Here is a 24027-nt window from a genome sequence, read left to right as displayed (position 1 = left end):
CTGGAGTTGGTATCAGGTGACAGGAGTGGCTTGGGCAGGGATTAGCCTGTCTGAAAAAGGGCCTGCTGTGCTCTCGGCAAGGAAGATTGCCATCCAGGGTCAGAGGCTGCTGTGACGGACAGACAGACGCCATTCCGAAAACATCGGATTTATTAGGATTAGCTGTAGTGTACACTGATTCCTTTAGCTCTAAACGGATACATATGTGCCCCGCAGACAGTATACACACAGGGATGTGACTGAGCCACAGTGACATAGCAAACCCAACAGCTGGCTTGTGAAGCCGTCGTGATCCCAACAAGGTCTATGTTAGCAATTGGTGAGAGAAGAGAGTGAGATAGGACCCAGGTGGGCCTGGGGGTGGAGTCCGAGCAGAGCCTGTGGGTTTTCAGAGGACCCACCAGTGCTCCCTCGGTGAGCCCAGCACCACCTGGAAGCGGGGGAAGCTGGGTCGCTGCTGGAAGGGAGGGAGGCTGACTCTCTACTCCTCGCCTCTGCAAGGAACTGAGGCCTGTAGGGTTGCGGCTGTCACCGGCTACAGGCGGCATCTTTCTGTAAAATATTTTTCAGGCATGAAACCCATTTCTGTATGGACTGGGCCGTGTTGACGGTGGTGCTTGGGCCTTGTGTGCCAGACCTCTCTGGGTCCTCTCCCTGACCTTGGCCTTCCTCTCACCTTCTCGAGGCCAAGCTATGTGAGACCTGGCATCCCTTCCAAACCTCAGTTCCTCCACGGCCCTGCGCCAGTGCGACTCCAGAGCTCAGAATGTCAGCACAGAGCCGTCAATATCGAGAAGGAACTCAACGCAAGACTTCACAGCTTTCCAAGGACGGGGACCAGCTCTGGAGTGGCCATGCGTGAGATGTCAGGCTCGCTCATGCACAGGGTCCTGTGCTGGCTCCTGACCCAGCAGGGGGACACGGTGGGCAGATGTACCAGCCCTTCCGGATAACATGAAACAGTCCCAATTTCAGGAAAGTTTTTCTTTTAAATATTGGTGATTCTTTAACCAGGAATGCAAATGCTACTGAAGTGCTGTGTGTGTCTCTGTGAGAGCCTTCATATAAATAAATTCATGCATCTAAAGAGTCCCTGGTCAGGCCGCATGCCGATACTTAATTTGGGGAATGGCGATGCCATCACATGCGTCTGGGGGAGGTGGCAGGGAGGCGTAGGGACTTTGTGTGACCTGCTTTGTCACAGCTCCTGGGAGAATTACAGATCTGAGCCCAGGGCGTCTCTTGGCTTTTGGAAAGGGTTCCTGCTTTTCCTGAGCTCCCATGGCTGCCCTGCTGCCGGTGCTGACCGAGCAGGCGGGGCTGGCTTTCTCTCTCAGTGCATATTTTACATTTTTCTCCTTCAAAGAGAAGCCAGGGAGACAAGCTGGAGCTACAGAAGGCGCTCTGTGGGGACGTGGGCCGGGTCAGCACCAGAGCCCCCACCTGCCCCTTGTGGGGTGAGGGCTTGGCTCCTCCCCCAGGGCACAGAGTGATCTTCAGCAGGGTGACCCGTTCCTGGCTCTGTCACGGTGTGATCAGGGCTGCTGGAGGGAGGGTGGAGGGGCACACGCTCCAGGAACCAAGGTTAGCCTCCAGAACAGGGCCTAGGAGAGCAGTGGCAGTTCCCGCTGCTGGAGGAAGAAGGGCGGGAGCCCCCAATGCCTAGACTTCATGTTGGGGGTCCTGGTGGGAAGTGGCCCCCTCCTCTGTGGCCCCAGAACCCCTAGATTGCACCTTCTGCAGGGCTTCAACGGTGGCAACGCCCTGACTAGGGTCACGTTTGCACTAAGGAGCCTCCTGAGGTAACAGCAAGTCCCATTTAGAAGGTGAAAGTATTCCCCAGGCGGGTAGTGACCCCCACTTATTGCTGGGACCAAGTGAGGCCAAGGGCAGGGCTGGGGTGGTGTTGGCACCTGAGATGGGCAGGCTAGGGCCAGGGCCTCGACTCCGAAAGATTGGCTGATGCCAGTCTTGGCCTTGGGTGAGGCCTGTCCTGGCCTGTCCTGCTGTGGCCTGGGGCAGGGCTGGGAGTGCCTCCAGTCCCTGCTCTGGGTCACCGAGTGCTCCATGTAGACCTGGGCAGGAAGGCCTGACCTGCCACTGTGCGGGGCCTCTCTTCTCCTGCCACCAGAGGTAGCTGTGCTGCTAGCACTGACACTCCCAGGGTAGCTCTGGGCCATAGGCAGGCCCTGGCCCAGGCCCAGGGATCACAGCCCCATAGGCTGCCACTGCTCCATGGTCCCCGGGGGACAGGGGGTGGCACAGGAAGGGCACTGGGCCTTGCCCATAGGAAAGGCCCAGCCAAGTCCCCTCTTGGGGGCTGCTGGCTTAGCTCCTGGAGCACAGGGCCCTCTGGCCCCACCACTGCCGGCCTAACCTGTCCAGTTCTGTACAGTAGCATCAAGCTCTGATTCCTTCAGACTCCCCTTGCTCCCTCCCACCTACCCACCAAAATAGTCTCTGCTTTAAAATATATATTATATATTAGACATTTCATCTTCAATACGATTCTCTAACAGCATCAGGTAAAATTAGTGACTCCAGAGGAAAGGCAGCCTTTGTGACTACAGACAGCACTCAGGGGCCAACCTGCGCCTCTCCCTGGCAGGAGGGGAAGGGCAGAGGACAGAGAAGAGGCTCGGTTTCCTGCTCAGTTATATTTCTGGGCTAAGCCTCACCCCCCTCCCCTCTGCAAAGCCTGGCCTCAGGGTAACAAGGAGCCCACAAAGTCATGAGTGGCTGCTTATTTTGAGGAAGGGCTGGGCATTTTCTGAGCCTCAGAGGGGCACGTGAGTCTGCCCCGGGGAGCTGGCCCCTATGGAGACAGCAGCCACCTCATTACACAGCCAGAGGAAGGCCACCAAGTGGAGGCCGGTCAGAGAGGGCGCTGGGGCGCGAGTGAGGGTGGGCAGGAGGGAGGTGCCTCCAGTTATTGCAGTCTGGTGTCCTGGGAACACCAGGAATTCCTGGAACCCCTGTGGGAGCTGGGAGAGGCGGGCAGAGGCTTGGCTTTGTTTTCAGTGGACATTTTAGCACATTCTCTGTGGAAAATTACCTGGGACCTTTCTCTTTTTTTTGCATAAAGTGTCTACCCATTAAGATAGATCCAGTGTCTGATAGCGTAATGTATAACAAAAATGTCTTTTTGTTATTTTTTAGTAAATTGTGCTAGAGATTTCTCCAATTTCTGATTTTTTTTTTTTTTTTGCAAGCCACATCTGAGAAGCCATCTCTGCCCTTCCCCTGCCTGCGTCCCCCAGACCATGAGCCGGGCACCGGCCAGTGCATTCAGGGTGGGGACGCAGTTCCTGCCGTGGCTGTCCTTTGAGAGACCCACATGTTTATTTCATGGAAGACGGAGTTGGTGACTTCAGGAAGCTCTTTGTGGAGAACGTGGTAGGCACCTTCATAAATCTGCAATGAGGAGAGACATGGAATCAGAGCTGCACCATCAGAGGCAGGTGTGGGGAGTGGAGGCCGCACGCAGTGGGCAGGGTTAGGAACATTCTCCAGACCCTCTCCCTATGCCCGAGGACCTGGCCCTGACCTCCCATTATTAGGAGGCCAACACCTTTCTATCAGATGATGGTTCAAATGCGTTACAATGTCCCAACATGTTCCCGAACTTCCTCTCTCAAATGCAAACGTTCCCTTACTCCACATCTCTCCCCATCCCTGGGCCCGTTTCTGTGCCTGAGTCAGGCAACCTTCTCAAAAGAGGGGGTTCCACTCCTGGCCTCACATCCTGACCGCCACGGGGTCCTCAGCTCATCCCAAGCTGACTTCCACCCCTGCCAACCCACAGTGGCTATCCTGGCGAGGTCTCCAGGGACCTCTATTGCCGTGGCAGGGGACACTGCGCTGGTCATTCATAAGCTGCTCACTCTCACCTTCTAGAAACACTTTCTTCTTGTGGTTCCATGGCTTTAACTTCTGATTTTCTTTCGACCTCGCCAGCAACTCCTTCTCAATTCAGGCTTATCCCACCCACTGGCCTCTGCAGGCAGCTGGACTACGGGCTTGGCTGTGCCCTCCTTCACTCTCCCTGGTCACCTCGTCCAGTCCAGTGGTTTTAAAATCTATCCTGGGCTGATGACTCTGGAATTTACATCTCCAGCCAGACCTCCCTTCTGCCTCTAGACGGCTGACCTGCCATCTCCATCTGAATTCCTGGCAGAGACCTCCAGACTTCAGTGCGATGCTAATGGGCATCTCCAGGTGGACTCCAGCCATTGCTCACATCAGTCTCTCTGCCTGGCGTTTCTCGTCTCATTACAGCCTCCTCATTACTGCAAGCCTGAACCCAGGGTTCATCCTTCATGACAGTGATCTCACTCTCTGCCGTCCTACCTGGCTTCCCCTGCCTTGGTTGTCACTGTCCCCTACCTCCTTCTTACCCCAGCTCCTGTCTCCCCAAGGCCACTGGGGGATGCTTTTAACATGAAAATCAGAGCATGTTACTTCTTGGCTCGAAATGTTCAGGTGGCTTCTCATCTAACCCAGAGATGAAGTCTAGATTTCCCAGGTGGTGGGGCTCCCCTGCCCCCCTACCAGCCTCCCTGCCTGGTGCATCCTCACTGGCTGCTCTTCTTGTGGCTGCGTGCCTATGCCAGCCTCAGGTCCTCAATCTCTCTCTTGCCTCAGTCTGGAAGGTTCTTCCACTGGCTCTTCTCACCAGCAGACTACAGGCCTGGCCGTCCCATCTAAAGTGCTGCTTTCCCCCCTGTCCCCCTCTATCCCTACACTACACTCTGCTGAGTTTCCTTAGGGGCACTGAGTTCTCTCCATCATCATCCTTTTCATTTATTTGTTGATTGCTTCAGGATTCAGGTTCTGGGGGGGCAGAGCAGAGCCTTTGCCTGTCTTGTTCTCTGGGCCTGACAGAAACTTAGGGCCCCATAAATACTTGAATTAAAGAAGGGATGAATGGCTAGCTGGGTAAATGAATGACTAATCTTAGTGGACTCCTTTTGCAGGGATTTGCAAGGGTTCACATTGGTGTAAGGGAGGTCTGAGTGATGCTCTCACAGATGAATGCAGTGTTCCACTGTGGCTTTTAAAAAAATCTATTTTGCTGGGTGTGGTGGCTCATGTCTGTAATTCCAGCACTTTGGGAGGCTGAGGCGGGAGAATCACCTGAGGTCAGGAGTGAGACCAACCTGGTCAACATGGTGAAACCCCATCTCTACTAAAAATACAAAAATTAGCCTGGCATGATGGCAGGTGCCTGTAATCTCAGCTACCCAGGGCGCTGAGGCAGCAGAACCACTTGAACCTGGGAGGCAGAGGTTGCAGTGAGCCGAGATGGCGCCACTGCACTCCAGCCTGGGCAACAGAGGGATACTTTGTCTAAAAACAAAAACAAAAACAAACAAACAAAAAAACCCAAAAAAGATATATAGTCTTTATGTCTAATATTGCAACCCGCAGGGCCTGTCCTCAGGGTCCCTGTCTGCAGGGATAGCTCTGACAGCTCCCTTCACAGAGCAGGCTCTGCCAAGTCCTGCCAGCACCTGTGTGCTCTGAGCCCTCTGGTGGCCATGGCTCGCGGGCTACTGCAGCCACCGCTGGTGCAGAGGGAGGCTTGGGCATTACACGTGTCCTTGGAGCTTGGACATGCCTCTCTCTGGGGATATTTATTTGCTCAGTGCCCAGTTGCAGATTCTTTTCTTGCCTACAACATCTTTTGATTGTTCTTTTTTCCTTTGAGGCTCATTCATGCAAAACAATTAGCAAATGACTCGTGTGTTCTCTTGAAATTCATAGGCTCCTGGGATTCCTTTTATTTATCTCTCAGTCAAGCAGGCTGTTCCCTATCCTGAGATCTGGGAGGTGGTCCTCAGGGGTCTTGGCAGATGTGCCCCAAGGGGTGCTGCCTCACCACCCTCCCTCTACCTTTGGGGGAAATGGGCAAGTGGCAGCCACTCACCTTGAGAGTCTTGTCCTGGCTCTTGGCTGACTCCATGAGCAGGTAGGCCCCTTTGCTGTCACACAGGCGATCGGCAGAGCCCTGGAGCAGCAGGAAGGGCACCGTCAGCTTGGGGAGGGCGCGCTCCACCCGTGAGACGGCATTCAGCAGCTGGATGCCAAAGCACACCTTCAGCCCTGCCCGGCAGATCAAGGGGTCTGAGTTATAAATGTCGACCTGGAGAAAGAAGGAGAGGGCTCCATCAGCATGGGCAGGGCTCACTTCCTTAAGCCAGACCTATTTCCTGGTAGATTTCCTTCTGCTCTGGCCTGAAGGGTTGATTCCATTCAGGTCAGCTGGGCTTGGGTGTGGCTCTGAGGGCCAGCTGTGTTCACCCACAGACTTCATCTGCACCACTGGCCGTGCGTCTCCTTTCAGGCTTGAGGGTTTCACATACACACGGGTGCCTGTAGAAAATGTCAAGTATTGGCCGGGTGTGGTGGCTCACACCTGTAATCCCAGCACTTTGGGAAACTGAGGCGAGCAGATCACCTGAGGTCAGGAGTTCCAGAGTAGCCTGACCAACATGGCAAAACCATGTCTCTACGGGTTTTTTTTTTTGTATTTTTGTAAAAATACAAAAATTAGCTGGGCATGGTGGCGGGCTCCTGTTATCCCAGCTACTTGGGAGGCTGAGGTGGGAGAATCCCTTGAACCTGGAAGGCGGACTTTGCAGTGAGCTGAGATGGTGCTACTGCACTCCAGCCTGGGTGACAGAGCAAGACTCGGTCAAGAAAAGAAAAGAAAATTTCAAGTATTAATTTGTATTTTTAAAAATATAAGCGACAACATATTGTTCACATCAATTATTTTATTAAAAAGTAGCTCTGCAGCTGTTTTAGCATTTGATTTTTGTTCTCTGTCTCCACTGATGTGGTGTCCACCTGGTGGAGGGGATGAGGGGCAAACAGTAAACTGCAGGAACAGTTTACTGGGGTCTGTGCTGGAAAGCGAGGGCCCGTGCTAGGAGCCCCCGGAGGGGCTTCAGCCAGGCACTGATGACGGGCTTTGGGGTGAGGGACACCCAAGGGCAGGTCTGGCTGTGGTGGGCTCAGTCTCTGTGAACCTTAAGGCTACACAGGATGGTCAGAGGCTCTGACAGGGAGGCCTGGGCCCTGGCTGTGCCCAAGGCCATCTCTGCCCCTCTACAGGACGTGAGTCCTCCCTCCTCAACCACCAGCCTGTGGATCTTGCCTTTCAAGGGGCTGCTCTCTCCCCTGTCCTTGCTCTCCTTGGCCTGTCTGGGTTTCTGGCTTCAGTCTTCCCGCCTCGGCAGGGACAGCTCAGGCTCCACTGCCCTGATCTCTAGCATCTGCCCCACAGGATCAGGGGATAAGTTTCTAGGTCTCTCTCAGGCCCATAGGGGGCAGGAGTGAGCCCCGATGCTTTTTTTTTTTTTCTCTTTTGAGAAGGAGTCTCGCTCTGTCACCCAGGCTGGAGTGCAGTGCTACAATCTCGGCTCACTGCAACCTCCGCCTCCAGGGTTCAAGTGATTCTGCTACCTCAGCCTTCGAGGTAGTTGGGATTATAGGTGGTGGTCACCACACCCGGCAAATTTTTGTATTTTTAGTAGAGACAGGGTTTTGCCATGTTGGCCAGGCTGGTCTCAAACTCCTGACCTCAGGTGATCCACCCGCCTCAGCCTCCCAAAGTGCTGGGATTATAGGCATGAGCCACTGAGCCCGGCCCCATGATGCTTCTTCACTCACGTTCATCATCCTTGCCAGTGGGTTCTTGGTGGGTTGGGGAGGGTCCACGTGGTGAGGACTGGGTGAGGGTCAGAGAGCATGTGGGGACGAGGAAGGAACACGCTGCCAGCTGCTCCCCGGGCAACCAGGGTGCCCACTGTGTCAGGACTCAGCATTTCCAAGAACTGGGCTACACCCCTTCCATTACCACCCCTACAAGGCCTTGGCCAGAATTCCGGACCACACCAAGTGGGAGAGGCTGTCCTGCAGTCACCCCTGCCATCCCTGGATTCCTTCCCATGCTGGGGACTGAGCACCAAAAACCAGACCATTTGTGTAAAGCCACACGAGACAGATTAGCCACTTCCTGCAGCTGAGCTGGCATGAGTCCTGCTGGGCCAGGCCATCTGCTTGGAGCCTGAGAGGACACGGGACTGGCAGGGCAGTTCATGGGGGCCCATGGCCAGGCCCAACCACAGGGGGTGCTTCCCCAGGGTCAGCCAGGAGCCATGAGGGAAGGAGGGCTGTAGGGCCTGCAAAAGAGCCCGGGGCTTGGGGTCAGTGGAGTCCCCAACAGCAGCGCCATCTACCAGCTTGTGCTGGGCTGTGACATGCAGGGTCTCACTGAGTAATAAAAGTAATAATAGCTACATCTGAGCTCTGTCTGTCTGCCCAGCACTAAGTGTTTTTGCGTGCAGTAACTCACTGGGCCTCCATAACTCCCCTGTATAAGGAATTGCTCTCATTCTCTCCATTACACAGAGGAGGAAACTAAGGCACAGAGAGGCTTGTCAACCTGCCTGCTGTTAGTTGCCCCAATTCTTGTTCTCCCCTACAGAACCTTGATGTTTCTTTGGGTATACAACTGCTCAGAATAAAGACTATATTTCCCAGTCTCCCTTGCAGCTAGCAATGTGACTTGTGGTCACATGACCAAGTTCTGGCCAATAGAAAGTAGGCAGGCAGGGGCTGTGTGCACACTCTGGGTCTAGGTCTTATTTTCTCCTTGCCCCATAGAAAGAGTCAGGGCCATGTGGACAAGGTTCGCCCCTGGAAGCCAGAGCAACAAGATGGGTGTCCTGATGCCGAGAAGTCACACCATCTCTTGGTTAAGCTGCTGTTGTTGGGGGTATGGGTTCCAGCAGGCTGGCCATGCCCTGGGCTGGGCCACCACCCCATCCCATGCTGTCTCCAGGGCTTCTGTGGGATCTGTGGGGTGGGGGCCACACCCTCGACCCTGCTGCCAGCAGTCTTACAACCGCCTTCTTCCTGCAGCAGGCCTGCTGCTTTACCCTGCTGACCCTGAGCGTCCTGGGCACAGCAGGCCCTTGGGGACTCTGCTTCTGAGTTTAATTGCACTGATGGCCAAGCGGCTTCCTGCTCTTGGCTTCATTTTCCATGTCTTGATCACGTAGGCCCTGTTTACACAATGGCCTATTCTGGGCCTGGGGCCCAGCCACCAGATGTGTCAGGGAAAGGGTAGGCCCCTCATGTGAACCACAGCCCGGACTAGGGGTGAGGGGCAGAGGGAAACTGGGACCAGGAGGCGGGGGAGGGCTGTACCACATGGGGAGATTGAGGCACAGAGGGGCCAAACCCTCCCCTCAAGTGGCAGTTCTGGCCCAATCACAATGGCCTTGATTTTTTGACAGCTTAAGATCTCAATCCACCAAAAGTCCTAGGAATGTGTCTTGTGGCTCCCAGGAAGGAGATAGCCAGGCCCCTTCCTCCCAAACCAGGCCCAAGCCCAGAACATGAGCCCATTCATTCAATATGGACCAAAGAGTCAGTCCCCAAAGATTCCACACTGCATGATTCCACTGATGTAATGTTCTTCATGTGACAAAACTAGAGAAAGAGAGACCAGACTCACAGCTCAAAGGGCCGAGGAGGGTGTGGGGCGAGTGGGGAGTGGATGTGGCTGCAAAATGGCAACATGAGGGGTCCTTGTGGGGATGGAGCCATCTGTGACTTGACTGTGTCAAGGTCAGTATCCTGGTTGTGATACTGTCCTGTCATTTTGCAAAATGTCACTGCTGGGGGAAACTGGGTAATGGATGCATGGAATCACTCTGTATTATTTCTTACAGCTGCTTGTGAGTTACAGTGATCTTAAATGAAAAGTTTAACTAAAAACTAATAGCAAAGGCCCATGTTTAGCTCACCATGGCTCCCACCAGCTAAGACCAGGGTCTGCTGGGGACATGGCAGCTGGAAGCAGGAGCCCAAGCTGGGGACCCAGGTCCAAGTGACCACTCCACCGTGGCTCTAGAGAACTGATTTGCTGGGGAGCCCCCACTGGCTGAGAGCTGAAGTCTTTTTTCCCCCGGGGTGGGGTTGGAGTATGGTAAGGCTCTACTCCTTCCTGGGCCTCAGTTTCCCCATCAGGGGACCCCAAAGGCTCCTCTTGGGTGTTAAGTTTCACAAGCTGGCCTCCTGTTGAGCTTGACAGCCAGGAATACACCAGCTGGGGCTTCTGAATTTCCAGCACCGTCTCACTGTGGGAAGAAACTTTGCACTAAAGTGCAGTAAATACAGCTGCAATCCTCAGCTGGGAGTTTTCTTACACTTATGGTTGAGCAAAATCGAGACACAACCCCTGCAGTCAAATCTCTTGACCCTTTTTTTTTTTAAACCATTCCATGATGAAATGCAGTATCGCAGTTTAATTAGAATACTATGAAAAATAACTCATGCGTGGAGCCCTTGACTCTTTACTAGGTGCTGTAGTAAGTGCTTCACTCGTACTTGCTCATTTAATCTTCACAGGAACCCTGTGATGTAGGAACTATTATTATTACCTTTTTACATATGAGGAGACAAGCTCAGAGAGGTTAGGTGACTCACCCAAGGTTACACAGCAAGTAAGAGGCAGAGCCAAGGTAAGAAACTAGGCACTCTGCCACTGCCATCAGCATTCTTAGCCACTTACCATGCTCTGCTGCCTGTCTCGAGAGGAGAAGGTGAAGGTCAGTGCTGGGGTATAGACAGCCAGGAGCTGTGCAGGTGGCAGGGATACTAGTGCTCTCAGAAAAGGCAAGAATGGTCCCTGATGAGGACCATAAGCAGATGGGCCTGAGAGATGGTGAAGTGATCTGGTGGGGCCCAGGGGTTACCGCCCTTCACAGCCAGCCAGAGGGGATAGGGGAGCCCTTCTGGGCACAGACAGGCATGTGTCCCCCTGGATGAACCCCTAATCACAGAGAAAGACAACCCAGCAGGCTTCATCCCTGTAGATCTGTCCACAGCTGGCTCTTCCTGCCTCTCCTTCCCTGCAATCTCCTCCCTTTTCCTATGGAAGCCTCACCCTTCCATCTGGGCTTTAGAGCCCATCCCAGAATTCCCACCTTCTTCCTCCGTTGTTTAGATCTCTCTTAATCCATCCCTTTCCAATACAGGGAACTCAGATAGCCTTCTCTGGCATAATAGAGAAAGAGAGCACGACAACTCTACCTGAGTGATCTCTGTGAAATTTAGAAACCTGCAGGAACCCTAACAGGAACTGGCAGGTCTTTGTAGAGACGATGCCTCATTTCCCACCTTTGTCTTGAATGACCGGAGACATAATTTGTGGTGGAAAGAGCTGGATGAGAGAGAATCCTCTTGTGATGGCTTCTGTCTCCCATCACAAACGGCTTTTCAGCCCCTTGCTCTTAGCTTAATTAACACTGTCTACTCCACTTTCAGGCCTCAGCTCAGCCTTCCCAGACCCCCACAGACTCTGCTGCCCCAAAGCCCTTCTCCCATGCCGCACTTGGCCTGGTCTGCAATCAGCGCATCTCTTCCCACATGTCTGCCCCACTTGAGGTCAGGGCTCTGTCCTGCCCTCTGCATGTCCTGCACAGTGGCTGGCACAGGGAAAGCCCTTGGTAAACTCTGGTGCAATGGATGAAGAGGCAAACCATTCCCTAATCCAGCCCAAGAAGTAGCACCTTTGGGTACTGAGAGACCTCACTCATGGCAGCTGAGAACTGCTGGCCGCCTCCTGGCCAAGCGAGTGTCCACAATGGGAATGAGACTTGGGACCCTCGAAAGCAGAGGCCCTTGTCATTTCATTCAGTGAACGACTTTGCTGCGTGCACACATGGAAAACCCCGACAGCACGCTTTTGGAGCTGCTTGGCATTGCTTTCCTTCAGTGCATCGTGCTGAACCTCAGGCCCGTGGAATATCCTAAACGCAAATAAGAATGTACTGTAGGCTGGGCGTGGTGGTGCATGCCCATAATCCCAGCACTTTGGGAGGCCAAGGTGGGCAGATCACCTGAGCCCAGGAATTCAAAACCAGCCTGGGCAACATGGTAAAACCCTGTCTCTACAAAAAATACAAAAATTAGCCTGGTGTAGTGATGCACACCCGTAGTCCCAGCTACTGGGGAGGCTAAGGTGGGAGGATTGCTCGGGCCCAAAATGTGGAGGCTTCAGTGAGCTGAGATCATGCCACTGCACTCCAGCCTGGGCAAGATAGTGAGAGTCTGCCTCAAAAAAAAAAGACAAGAAACAACAACAACACAAAAAAACAGCAACAACGAAAAAAAACAATGTCAATGTCCTGTGGAAGTTGGCCTGAATTTGGAACATGCTGAAGGCTGGAAACAGCTGTGCTTGGCGTGGCTCTGGTGTGCTTCCTCTCCCACACATCCCCTCCCAAGCCTGTAGCACCCTGGTCACTGCTGTCAGCTCCCAGAGGGCTCACGGCATTGGGTCCCTGCCAAGCAGAGGTGGGTCCCTGTCATGCAGAGGTAGGTCCCATTTCAGACTCACAGATCTGTACCTGTCCCCTTCTGTGAAGAACCCTGTAGTACTTCCCACAGGGGCTGCAGGGCAAAGTCCTAACTTCTTGGTATGGCCTGCGACACCGCCATCCCTGCCCTCCCTTAACACTCCCCACTTCCCTTGACCCCAGGGCACTTGCACAGCATGTCCCCTCAGCCTTCAGACCCCTTCCTTGGCTGCCGGTGGAGTTTCTCCCTCCCTATCAACCCTCGGCTCAGCTGCTCTTCCTCCAGGCAACCTTCCCTGGTCCCATGTGTGTCATCCCTGGACCCCTTTCCTCATGTGCTTGTCACCTGCACTACAGACTGGCCCCGACACCTCCATTTCCACCATCCCCTTCCATGCCCTTTCTCTTATCTGCCAGCAACCCTGTTCCCTCTCTTCAAGGCCCAGGTTAAGCGTTTCCTCCTGTGGACAGGTGCCCAGACACCCTTGCTGACATCCGCGCTTCTCTCCCCGGGCTCCCGTATCTTTGCCAACACCTCCTTCAGTGGGCCTCTCTCAGAGCTGTGATAGCAACAGCTCTCACTTGCTAGGGTCCACACTGTGCTAGGTGGCTGTGCAGTCATCTGGAGGGATCTGAGGAAGGGCAAGACTGAGTGTGGCTTCCAAGGTCACACTGAAGAGATGGAGCAGGGTCCAGACTCAGGTCCTTTTGGAAGGCTGTGCTCTTCCCACTGAGCCCACCGCCCCTTTCCCCTCTGCGCCACCGCAGCTGATGGGCCTGGCCGGCAGGGACAACAGGGCAGCCTATGGGGTGTCGCAGCCTCCAGCTCTAGCCTGGCCGGAGTGGGAGCCCTGAGAAAGTTTGCTGGTGTGGTGAGCTGCCTGCAGGGTGCCAGAGGGGAGATAGGCCCTGCCTGACTCAGCAGAAAGCCTCTCCGGCTTGATAGACCCAAGCAAGCCCTGCCTACCAGGAGGCCTGAGTCCCCACAATGACCTTACCCTGCCTTGGGCCAGCCCTAGCTGGCAGCCAGCCTCGGTGGCTGAAATTCCTGAACCAGACCAGGGCCATTTAGAAAGAAGATGTTGCTGCACATTCTCCTCTCCTGGAAGCTGCAGTGCCATTTTGGACAGAAAGAGGATAATCAAGGATCAGCCTACATATCTGAGTTGCCACTTAATCAAGGGTGTGCAAATTAATGAGCATTCTTTCCTCCAAATTACTTTTTACTATGAAGGTTTGAACTTCTGGACATCCTGGCATTTGTTTGTTTGTTTGTTTTTGAGACTCCCTCTTGTCGCCCGCTGGAGTGCAGTGGTGCAACCTCGGCTCACTGCAACCTCTGCCTCCCAGGTTCAAATGATTCTCCTGCCTCAGCCTCCTGAGTAGCTGGGATTACAGACACACGCCACCATGCCCCACTAATTTTTATATTTTTAGTAGAGATGGGGTTTCACCATGTTGGCCAGGCTGGTCTCGAACTCCTGACCTCAGGTGATCCACCCACCTCGGCCTCCCAAAGTGCTGGGATTACAGGCATGAGCCACCGCACCCGGTCCTAGCATCTGCTTTTAAGAGCAGTGAGCTAGGAATGGCTCTGGAGGTCGCAGCCCTGGCAAATGGGGAAAGCTGTTTGCATAGCCCAGCGCCACCACTGTCTGCTCCCCCAGGATTCCTTCTGCAGGGCTCCAGACTCTTCACAACCAGAAGTGACGCAAAAAGTCAACCTCTCTTTGTCCTTTGGAGTGGAGGGCCCTGGAATGTGGTTCTGAACACAGAAGTGCTCCTGGATGACCACCAAGGGAAAGGAAAAAGCAGCCACCACATTCTCCACCTTCTCACAGGCTCAGGGATTTGAGGAATAATAAGAGAAACAAGAAAGAATTCCCGGGTCTTGCAGGATCACGTTCATAAGTACTGATCACAGAACAGCAAAATCATGCAATCTCGAGTCTTAAAATCAAACGGTGACAACTGTGGAAATTGGAGCATGGACTAGATCGAGGACAACAAGGAGGAATGACTGTTACTTTTCCTAAATGTAAAAATGGCGTGGGGTCCTGTGTGAAAGCCTCTGTTTTGAGTCCTTCCTCTTGGGCAACCCAGGCTGAAGTATTCAGGCGCATTCAGGATCATGGTGTCTGCAGTTTACTTTCACATGGTTCAGCCAAAACACGGTATCCACTTCATGACATTGGATTTGGCAATGACTTCTTGGACATGACACCAAAAGCACAGGCAACAAAAGAAAAACAGATAAACTGGACTACGTCAGAAAGAAAAAAACCCTTATGCCTCAGAGGACATTATCGGCAGAGGGAAAAGGCAGCCCACAGAATAGGAGAAAATATTTGCAAATTATATTTGTATGTGGGGTTAATATCCAGATAAGGGGTTAATATCCAGAACATATACAGAACTCCTGCAACTTAACAACAAATAACAAACAACGCAATTAGGAAATGAGCAAAGCAAACAATGGGCCAGACAATCCTAAGCAAAAAGAACAAAGCTGGAGGAATCATGCTACCCAACTTCAAACTATATTCCAAGACTACAGTAACCAAAACAGCATGGCACTGTTACAAAAACAGACACATAACCAATGGAACAGAGTGGAGATCTCAGAAATAAGACTGCATATCTACAACCATCTGATGGTTAACAAACCTGATGAAAACAAGCAATGGGGGAAGGACTTCCTATTTAATAAATGGTGCTGGGAAAACTGGCTAGCCATATGCAGAAAATAGAAACTGGACCCCTTCCTTTCACCATATACAAAAATTAACTCAAGATGGATTAAAGACTTAAATGTAAAACCCAAAACTATAAAATCCCTGGAAGAAAATCTAGGCAATACCATTCAGGACATAGGCACGGGCAAAGATTTAATGATGAAAATGTCAAAATCAACTGCAACAAAAACAAAAATTGACAAATGGTATCTAATGAAACTAAAGAGCTTCTGCACAGCAAAAGAAACTATCATCAGAGTGAACAGACAACCTACAGAATGGGAGAAAATTTTTGCAATCTATCCACCTGACAAAGGTCTAATATGCAGAATCTACAAGGAATTTAAACAAATTTGCAAGAAAAAAACAACCCCACCAATAGTGGGCAAAGAATATGAATAGACACTTTTCAGAAGAAGAAATTTATGTGGCCAAAAACATATGAAAAAAAGCTCAACATCACCAATCATCAGAGAAATGCAAATCAAAATCACAATGAGATACCATCTCATGCCAGTCAGAATGGTGATTATTAAAAAGTCAAGAAACAACAGATGCTGGTGAGGCTGTGGAGAAATAGGAACACTTTTACATTGTTGGTGGGAATGTAAATTAGTTCAACCACTGTGGAAGACAACAGAAACACCATTTGACCCAGCAATCCCTTTGGGTATTACTGGGTATACACCCAAAGGAATATAAATCATTCTATTATAAAGATACATGCACACATATGTCTATTGTAGCACTATTCACAATAGCAAAGACATGGAATCAACCCAAATGCCATTCAATGATAGACTGGATAAAGAAAATGTGGTACATATATATCATGGAATACTATGCAGCCATAAAAAGGAACAAGATCATGTCCTTTGCAGGGACATGGATGGAGCTGGAAGCCATTATCTTCAGCAAACTAATGCAGGAACTGAAAACCAAACACCACATGTTCTCACTTATAAGTGGGAGCTGAACAATGAGAACATATGGACACAGGGAGGGGAAAAATACACACCAGGGCCTGTCAGGGGGAGGGGCACGGGGGGAGGGAGAGCATCAGGATAAATAGCTAATGCATGTGGGGCTTAATACCTAGGTGATGGGTTGCTGGGTGCAGTAAACCACCATGGCATGTGTTTACCTGTGTAACAAACCTGCACATCCTGCATGTGTATCCTGGAACTTAAAATTAAATTAAATTAAAAAGAAAGAAAAACAATAGACAAGAAACAGGAAAAAGAAAAGAAATGGGCAAAGGATCTGAAACAAACATTTCTCTAAAGAAGACATACAAGGTCCCAGCACAGTGGCTCACGCCTGTAATCCCAGCACTTTGGGAGGCCGAGGTGGGCGAATCACCTGAGGTCAGGAGTTCAAGACCAGCCTGACCAACATGGAGAAACCCCGTCTCTACTAAAAATACAAAATTAGCCTAGCGTGGTGGCACACGCCTGTAATCCCAGCTACTCAGGAGGCGGAGGCAGGAGAATTGCTTGAACCTGGGAGGTGGAGGTTGCAGTGAGCCAAGATCGCACCACTGCACTCCAGCCTGGGTGATGAGAGAGAAACTCCGTTTCAAAAAAAAAAAAAAAAAAGAAGAAGAAGAACATATACAAAAGGCCAAAAATCACCTGAAAAGACACTCAGCATCACTAACCATTAGGGAAATAGAAATCAAAGCCACACTGAGATGCCACTCCATACCCATTAGGATGGCTACTATCAAAAAACACAACCTAACAGATGTGGACAAGGATGTAGGGAGCCCTTGAGCACTATTGGTGAGAATGTGAAATGGCACAGCCACTGTGGAAAACGGCAGCGTGGTTCCTCCAAAATTACCAGCGGAATATGGCCCAGCAATCCCACTTCTGGGCACATGCATACCCAAAATAATGGAAGCAGAGTCTGGAGTCGATATCTGCACCGCCACGGGCACAGCAGTGTTATTCACCTCTCAGCCAAGAAGTGTCTTTGGGAGAGCTTTGCTTAGGCTATGTTCCCGCGGGAGCCCAACTGAGCCCACATCTTCTTTCTTTCCTCCACTGCCAAGGCCCTACAATGTGCATGTCCCATGTACCCACAAAGGTACTTGAGAAAGAAGCTCAGATGGGCCTGCTGGACACAGAGAACTCCTCAGTGTGTCCTGTATCTTGCTGGCAGCTGGGGCTTCCCTGACAGTCTCTGCAGTCCCTGGTTTTCTCCTGCCATTAAAGCATCCAACTTCCAGGACCTGCCTCTCGTGAGCTCAGAGCCGTTTCTCCCAGCCTTGGTGGCTGGCAGGAGTGGGGCTGGGAGCAGGTCCGGAGCTGGAACATCTACAGAGGGTGGTGCAGGGCGCAAAAGCAACGTAGCGCAATTCACACGCTCCCCCGCCACCACCCCACATGGAGCCATATGCCCAAGAGACTTTCTAGTCCTGTTGTTTTTTTAGAGCATTGGGAAATTTTTAGCTGCAAATACTGGTAATAAGATTGTCTCAAATAGACAAGTATGCTGTGGGGAATGTAAGTGATGAACGATGGAGAGCCACAAAATAAAATCTGCTAGCCAAACCGAGTTTGCTAGAAGGTTCTTAGCTTGTTCTCGGAGGGAACTCCCATGGGAGGCTGTGTCCTGGGGACAGGGTGGGAGGCTGAGGCCCATCTTTAGCTGTGGTTACGTTTAAGTCAAAGGCCTCAGCACGGCCGAGCTTTCCGAGACCCGGCAGGAGCCTTCTGAGGGCCTCTGGGCAGCATGGGTGCAAGACAGGCAGGCAACAGGGGGACCTGGAGCCGACTCCCCGACATTGGGCACATCCAAAACACCAGGCAGGGGAGACAAGAAAGGAAGCTGAGTGACCACTCCTTACAGTACCTGGGTGCTCAGAACTCAGCATGTGGCCTGTCTGAGGGAATATAAACTGGCAGATGCACAGGGAGGGCCTCCAGGGTATTTATAAAGAACAGAGACTGGGCTCTAGAAGACAAGTGGCCTCAAGAGACAAGCAGCTGAGGTTCCTAGCACAAGGTGTGCTCAGAATCATGGCCTCTTTGCCTCCTGCCTCCACCCCTTCCACAGCCTGGGAGAGGAAGCAGTGCATTCCCCTGAGTATATGGATGGCTGAGGGCATGGGCAGATGCTGAGCAACCTCTCCTCCTCACCTCCTCCCACAGCGTCCTTGGCCATAGAACTCTTTAGAATCACATTCAAGGCTTCTCAGAGTAGGAGGGGATTCATCACATTCTGATAAAGCCTTTTTTGGGGGGAATGATTACCATGTCAGTATTCTGATGTTCTGATCGGGGTCCCTAAATGCATTGACAAACATAGTAAATGTCTGTGTAGCAACTTCTTTGTTCCTTGGGTTTGAGTGCCAAGGGCACTTGGCCCGGAGTGTGTTCTTGGGCAAGTGACTTGCCTTCTCTGGGCCCACACTTCTACAACTACAAATACTGGTAACAAGACTGACTTCCTGGGGTCATGGTGAGACCAGAAGGGCTCTAGTGTCTGGTAAAGAAGAATGATGCCATCATTGTGCATTGGGTAGTGTTGAGACAATAAAAAGTCTTCTCATGCCTTTTTTCCCGAAGGCTTCACACATGCAGGGAGAATGTGGCTCTATAGGGTGGCAGCTGCGGGGCAAGGCAAGTGAGGAGAGCCTGCTAGCAGTGCTGGGTGGGTTGTGAGAACGCTTGTCACAGCAAACACCAAACATTCTGCTTTTGACATTCTGGCAACAGAGCCAACCTGATTCCCTTCAGAGAGAATTCCAGATCTTCCCTGGGACCTGTGCACCCTCCAGTCCCAGGCCCCTGCACCCTCGATTGCCGGCCAGTGGCCCATCCCCCGTAGTCCTGCTCACTCAGCTTGTTAGGCAAACATTTCTTTGCGGTTTGAGGCTTTTATAGCTGCAGGGTTCCATGGGAAATGTCTTAGCTAAAGATGTGCTTCAAGACACCCTGATGTTAGATGCCTTTCCCAACACATTTTTCCCTCGGCGTTGCTATTTTTAAAGCTCAGCAGAACTTTCAGAGGGAGATGCAGAGCTGCAGCAGGCGAGGGAGGGAAAGGCGTGCTCTTGATTTTTTCCAACTGCAGTCCAGCTTTGGGGCTGACCGGCCACCTCCCTTCCTCATGTCTTCTCAGCAGGGACATTTATTAGTGTTTCTAAATAAGTGATGACCTGGCCAGCCAGAAACCTGAGGCAGGAGGGCTCAGACAGGGGGCTGTGGGTGGGGCAGGAACAGAGGAGGGGAGCCCCACCAGGCGCTTCTGTCCTGAGTAAGGCTGAGGAATATCTCATTATTGCAAAAAGGAGAGAAAAGATCTGAAATTGGATGATTTTGAACACAGAGGGTTTGGAATCTCTTTTTAGTACCTCTTTTTTTCTTCCTCTTTGCCCATGTATTTTCAGGGGTTCAGATAAACAACTTGGATTTGCACCTGGGTGCTTTGTCTCAAAGGGAGGCCCCTCCCTCCCTGATCCATCTTTCTCAAACCTACTGTTGTCCTGGCACCGCTGCCACAAAGATCACTGGTTTTACCAGAGACCACGCCTTCAAGCAGGAGTCCCCACCCCACACTCAGTTTCCCTGACAAAGTGGGTCCCATACACAGAGCAATGGCCATGAGATGCGTGGACCAGCAATCAATTGTAAAACAGGAAACAGAGCTTAATTATCATAATTACTAGCTTGAGGGAGGCACCAAAGCATGGACTTTTGAATAAAATGGGCTAAAATCCCACCTCTGCCCCTGACTAGTTGTGCCATCTTGAACAGGTTATTTCACCTCTCCAAGCCTCAGTTTCTTCATCTGTGAAATGGGGTTAATGTCTATCTCATTCATGTCAGGATTAAATCAAACAGTGTATATTTGGCTTTGGTCTTTCTAGGTCCTAAAGTTGTGCTCTTTCACCGTATGAATCTGCTTTTTGGAATTAAAGATTTTTCCTTTACTCAGATATTCTTTCAGAAAGACCAGGGGCCACACATTGGCCCCTGATGGGCCCAACCTGGCCCCAAGATGTGGGTTTGGGAAGCACTGTGGGCTTTAGAAACCAAATTATATTTGAATTTTAAATTAACGTGGATGGGTTGAACAGATCGGATGCCCTCTGGCTCCGCACAGGCCTCATGGCTCGCTAGTCTCTCACCAGTCTGATTTTTAAGCAGTTGGCCCTCAGAGGCCTGGGAGTTTCAACCCCTGATCTAGAAAGTCTCTTTCCTGCACACCACGGGCTATTCCTCTTGAGTTGCCCACTCTCTAAGTGACTCAGAGGGCCAGGGGGCCACATTTTATTTTATTTATTTATTTATTTATTTATTTTTTTTGAGACGGAGTCTCGCTCTGCCGCCCAGGCTGGAGTGCAGTGGCCGGATCTCAGCTCACTGCAAGCTCCGCCTCCCGGGTTCACGCCATTCTCCTGCCTCAGCCTCTCGAGTAGCTGGGACTACAGGCGCCCGCCACCGCGCCCGGCTAGTTTTTTGTATTTTTTAGTAGAGACGGGGTTTCACCGTGTTAGCCAGGATGGTCTCGATCTCCTGACCTCGTGATCCACCCGTCTCGGCCTCCCAAAGTGCTGGGATTACAGGCTTGAGCCACCGCGCCCGGCCTGGGCCACATTTTATAATGAAGCTAGAGTCCAACGGCCCACGGAAGTTTGGGAACATCCCCAGAATGCCAGAGCACTGCACTCCACTTCCCAGGGCCCTTTAGGGAGCCAGTGATTCAATGATTTCAAACTCCTAAAGCAAGAGGGCAACTAAGGCAGAAGAGTGGCAAACTTATTTGCTTATTCATGAAGATTATTCTGGTGTCTTCTGGATGCTTCCTACCCACTAGCTGCAAGCCCACAGGAACCCTCTCCCATACCTAGACAGAGCACAGCTGGAGACCACACCTACCCAAGTTCCCAGGCTAGCCTCACCACTGGCTGACCCCAGGCAAGTCCTCCCACGTTATGGGGCTCAGTTCGCTCATCTGCAATATGGGTCTGTCCTTCCTTTGCTACCACTATTCTGAATTACTCCCAGGGATCCCCTTCCTCTACTCTCAGTGGGTGGGGATAATACTACCCTCCTTTCCTGGACAAATAATCTAGGCCTGGACAATCAGTCAGTAAGAATCAGCCCTGAGACTTTTGCTGGAAAGAGGTGCTGTTTTTCCACTGGGGTTGCTCAGATAAACCTGCTGGTGGCCCTCTTGGCCTTCACTGGGGGAAAGCCTGTCTGGGAATGAAGCCAAACCAGGGGAGATGAGAGCTGGGGAGAGACCGATGGAGAATAAGACTTTCGACGCCCTGGATTCAGCCATGTCTGAAGCCTTCAGTTCCATTCACCACAAAATCCCTGCTTTTGCTTAAATCACTTTGACTTGGGTTTCTGTCTCTTGCAACCAAGAGAGTTGACTGGTACACACTCAACTTCCATTGTCGGCTCCTTTCATGTTTAGAACACAGCTCAGGCATCATAGCCAACCCACTCTTTTCACCCAAACCTGAAGCCAACCATGTCTCACGCACCACTGTGTGCTCGTCACTTTGCACGGGGCCTCGGTGAAAGGGCAGTAGAGAATACCAAGGCTGGAGCCAAAACTCTGATTCCCTATGGGGGCAGCCACCCAAGCTACCCCTGGGGTTTCGGAAAGCCTCTCACCTCTGTCTTATTCCGAGAGAGCACGCTGGAGTCGATGGGCCCGAGGGACAAGTTTGGCAGCACAAGGTTGAGCACTTTTGCAGCAAGGACCTAGCGGGGGAGGGAAAACAAGAGCTGTGAGTACAAGTGGCATCCACGCCCGGCTCTTCCGCAGTGACAGTTTACAGTACATTAAAAAGAGTGACGCCCAAACTGAACATCAGCCAGGTTCATCTCCCAAGCCTGCATCCTCAAGCCTGCATGCCCAAGGACTCTCCCTTCTGACTCAGCCTCTATTCAGCCTGGCTCTGCTCCACCTGGGAGAGCTGGCCAGGCAGCCACCACGCCCAAGGCGGGAAGTCGCGTCTGAGTTTTGCCTGCTCTATACCTCCCCATGATTGCTCATGGGTTGTAATTTTGCATCACTGGCAACAGCTGTCCGGGCTGAGCTCTGGTACCCAGGCCATTTCTCTGGGGTACTGAAAATACACGGCAGGCGCAGAATCACCCAGATCAGCTGAGCACGAAGCAGGACAGCGCGTGAGGGCCCACAGGAACCACACAGAGGATCTGTGCATCCATTTCTCTCGGGCGGAAGTAGAAATAGCACCATCCCGATGAGAAGGCTGTGTGACAGAGGGAAGGAGAGCTGGGTTTGATTCCTAGCTCTGCTGACTCGTGAACATGGGCTGGAATCTCCACATCGCTGAGCCTCCATTTCCTCAGCTGCCAGTGGGACCTTGACCCTCCCCCAGAGGACCACGGGGAAGGTGAATAACACCCTGTGTGCAGGAGCCCAGGGAACACAGCAGGAGCTTAATACATGCTCACTGAACTTGAGCCTGATTCAGGCCCAAACCTTCCCATCCCCTCCCCCTTTTCTCCTTCTGGATCTCTTGTTTTCCCAGGAAAACAGAGAACCCAGATCTCACACTTCTGCCTTCAGAGAGGGACAGTTTTCATTTCTGCAATGTGCACAGACATTTGGGGATGAAAGATGCTATTTCAAAAGTGAGCCGTGAAATGCTGAAATTAGAATCGGACGGAAGGTGGCAAGCAGTGAATTCTCAGTGCACATCAAGGGCACAGGGCCCATGCTCAGTACCCTTGGCAGAGGGCAAGGGCACTCATGGGCACCGAGGAAGCACCTTCTGGTGCATTGGGCACAGTTTCCCGATTTTTTTCTTTTTTTGAGACATAGTCTTGCTCTGTTGCCCAGGCTGGAGTGCAATGGCACAATCTCGGCTCACTGCAACCTTCACCACCTCAGTTCAAGTGATTCTCCTGCCTCAGCCACCTGAGTAGCTGGGATTAAAGGCACGCGCCACCACCCCTAGCTAATTTTTGCATTTTTAGTAGAGACGGGGTTTCACCATGTTGGTCAGGCTGGTTTCAAACTCCCGACGTTGTGATCTGCCCGCCTCGGCCTCCCAAAATGCTGGGATTATAGGAGTGAGCCACGGTGCCCGGCCAGTCTCCCGATCTTTATAAAAACCCTGGGAGGTGAGGCTTCATCTCCACTGAACAGGTAAGAAAATGGAGGCTCAGTACCACGAGGTCCATGGGAGGGGCCCCGGGCTGGGGGGTCACTTTATGTTCTTATGCCACATGGCCTGGATTACTCTGTCTCTGTCGCTGTCTGTGTCTCTCTCCACAAATGTGACCCAGAGCTCTAACCTTCCCGTGGGTCTCAACATCAGCGGCCGCTGATGTTCTTTTGGGGGACAAGATTTCTGTGCTTGCCCACCCTCCCTGTAGGCCAGGGCTAAACCTTCCTGTGTCCTTGGCCTGCACAAGTGCGGCATGACCGCCCACCACGATTGTTTCTCAACCATCCAGTATCAGGCAGACAGCAAAAAACGGGCTTTTCTCCTAAAGGGCTTTGCTCCACGTGCATGAACCTATTCAGAGTTCCATGCGGTCAACTCCCCTTTTCTCAAATGTTGGAAATCAGTAATTCCTTCTTAGTGCAAAGGTGGCAGCCCCCTGCCTCTGAGGAGGAAGCTCACTGCCCTCCAGCCTTGGCATCCAGGCAAGCAGATCTCATTCTGCAGCTGCCACTGTGCCAGGTGCTTTGCTGAGCCCTGGGGTCTGACTTTGACCATCTAGTGTAGAAGCATGTGGCAGCCTGACTTTGATCACTGTGCAGGGGCATGGTGTGTCTGCACAATCAGAAGCCTTGCAGCGTGGCCATGATGGGTCGGGAATATTCAAGAGTCCAGCTGGTGTCATGGGCCAGCTCCAAGAACAAGCCTGGGAAAGGAAAACTTGGAATTCTGGGAACTCTGCACAAGG

The 24027-nt window shown here is 51.9% G+C and overlaps 1 protein-coding gene across 5 annotated transcripts in view; it reads right to left on the bottom strand.

Moving 5' to 3' along the window:
* Positions 1-132: 132 nt before the first annotated feature.
* Positions 133-24027, bottom strand: part of LOC105477808 (monoglyceride lipase) — a 137094-nt gene continuing 113199 nt past the window's right edge. For all 5 annotated transcript variants that reach the window (XM_011734599.3, XM_011734601.3, XM_011734598.2 and 2 more), the window contains 3 exons: positions 21754-21843; positions 5930-6145; positions 133-3414 (listed from right to left, as the gene is read on the bottom strand). In XM_011734599.3, the coding sequence (XP_011732901.1) occupies positions 3289-3414; positions 5930-6145; positions 21754-21843 (432 nt within the window). In that variant the 3' untranslated portion in view covers positions 133-3288. The remainder of the gene's footprint in view (positions 3415-5929; positions 6146-21753; positions 21844-24027) is intronic.

Source organism: Macaca nemestrina, chromosome 2 (assembly GCF_043159975.1).
Source record: "Macaca nemestrina isolate mMacNem1 chromosome 2, mMacNem.hap1, whole genome shotgun sequence".
NCBI lineage: Eukaryota > Metazoa > Chordata > Mammalia > Primates > Cercopithecidae > Macaca > Macaca nemestrina.
The sequence above is the reverse complement of the archived record's forward strand: the minus strand, read 5'-3'. Positions and strand labels throughout refer to the sequence as shown.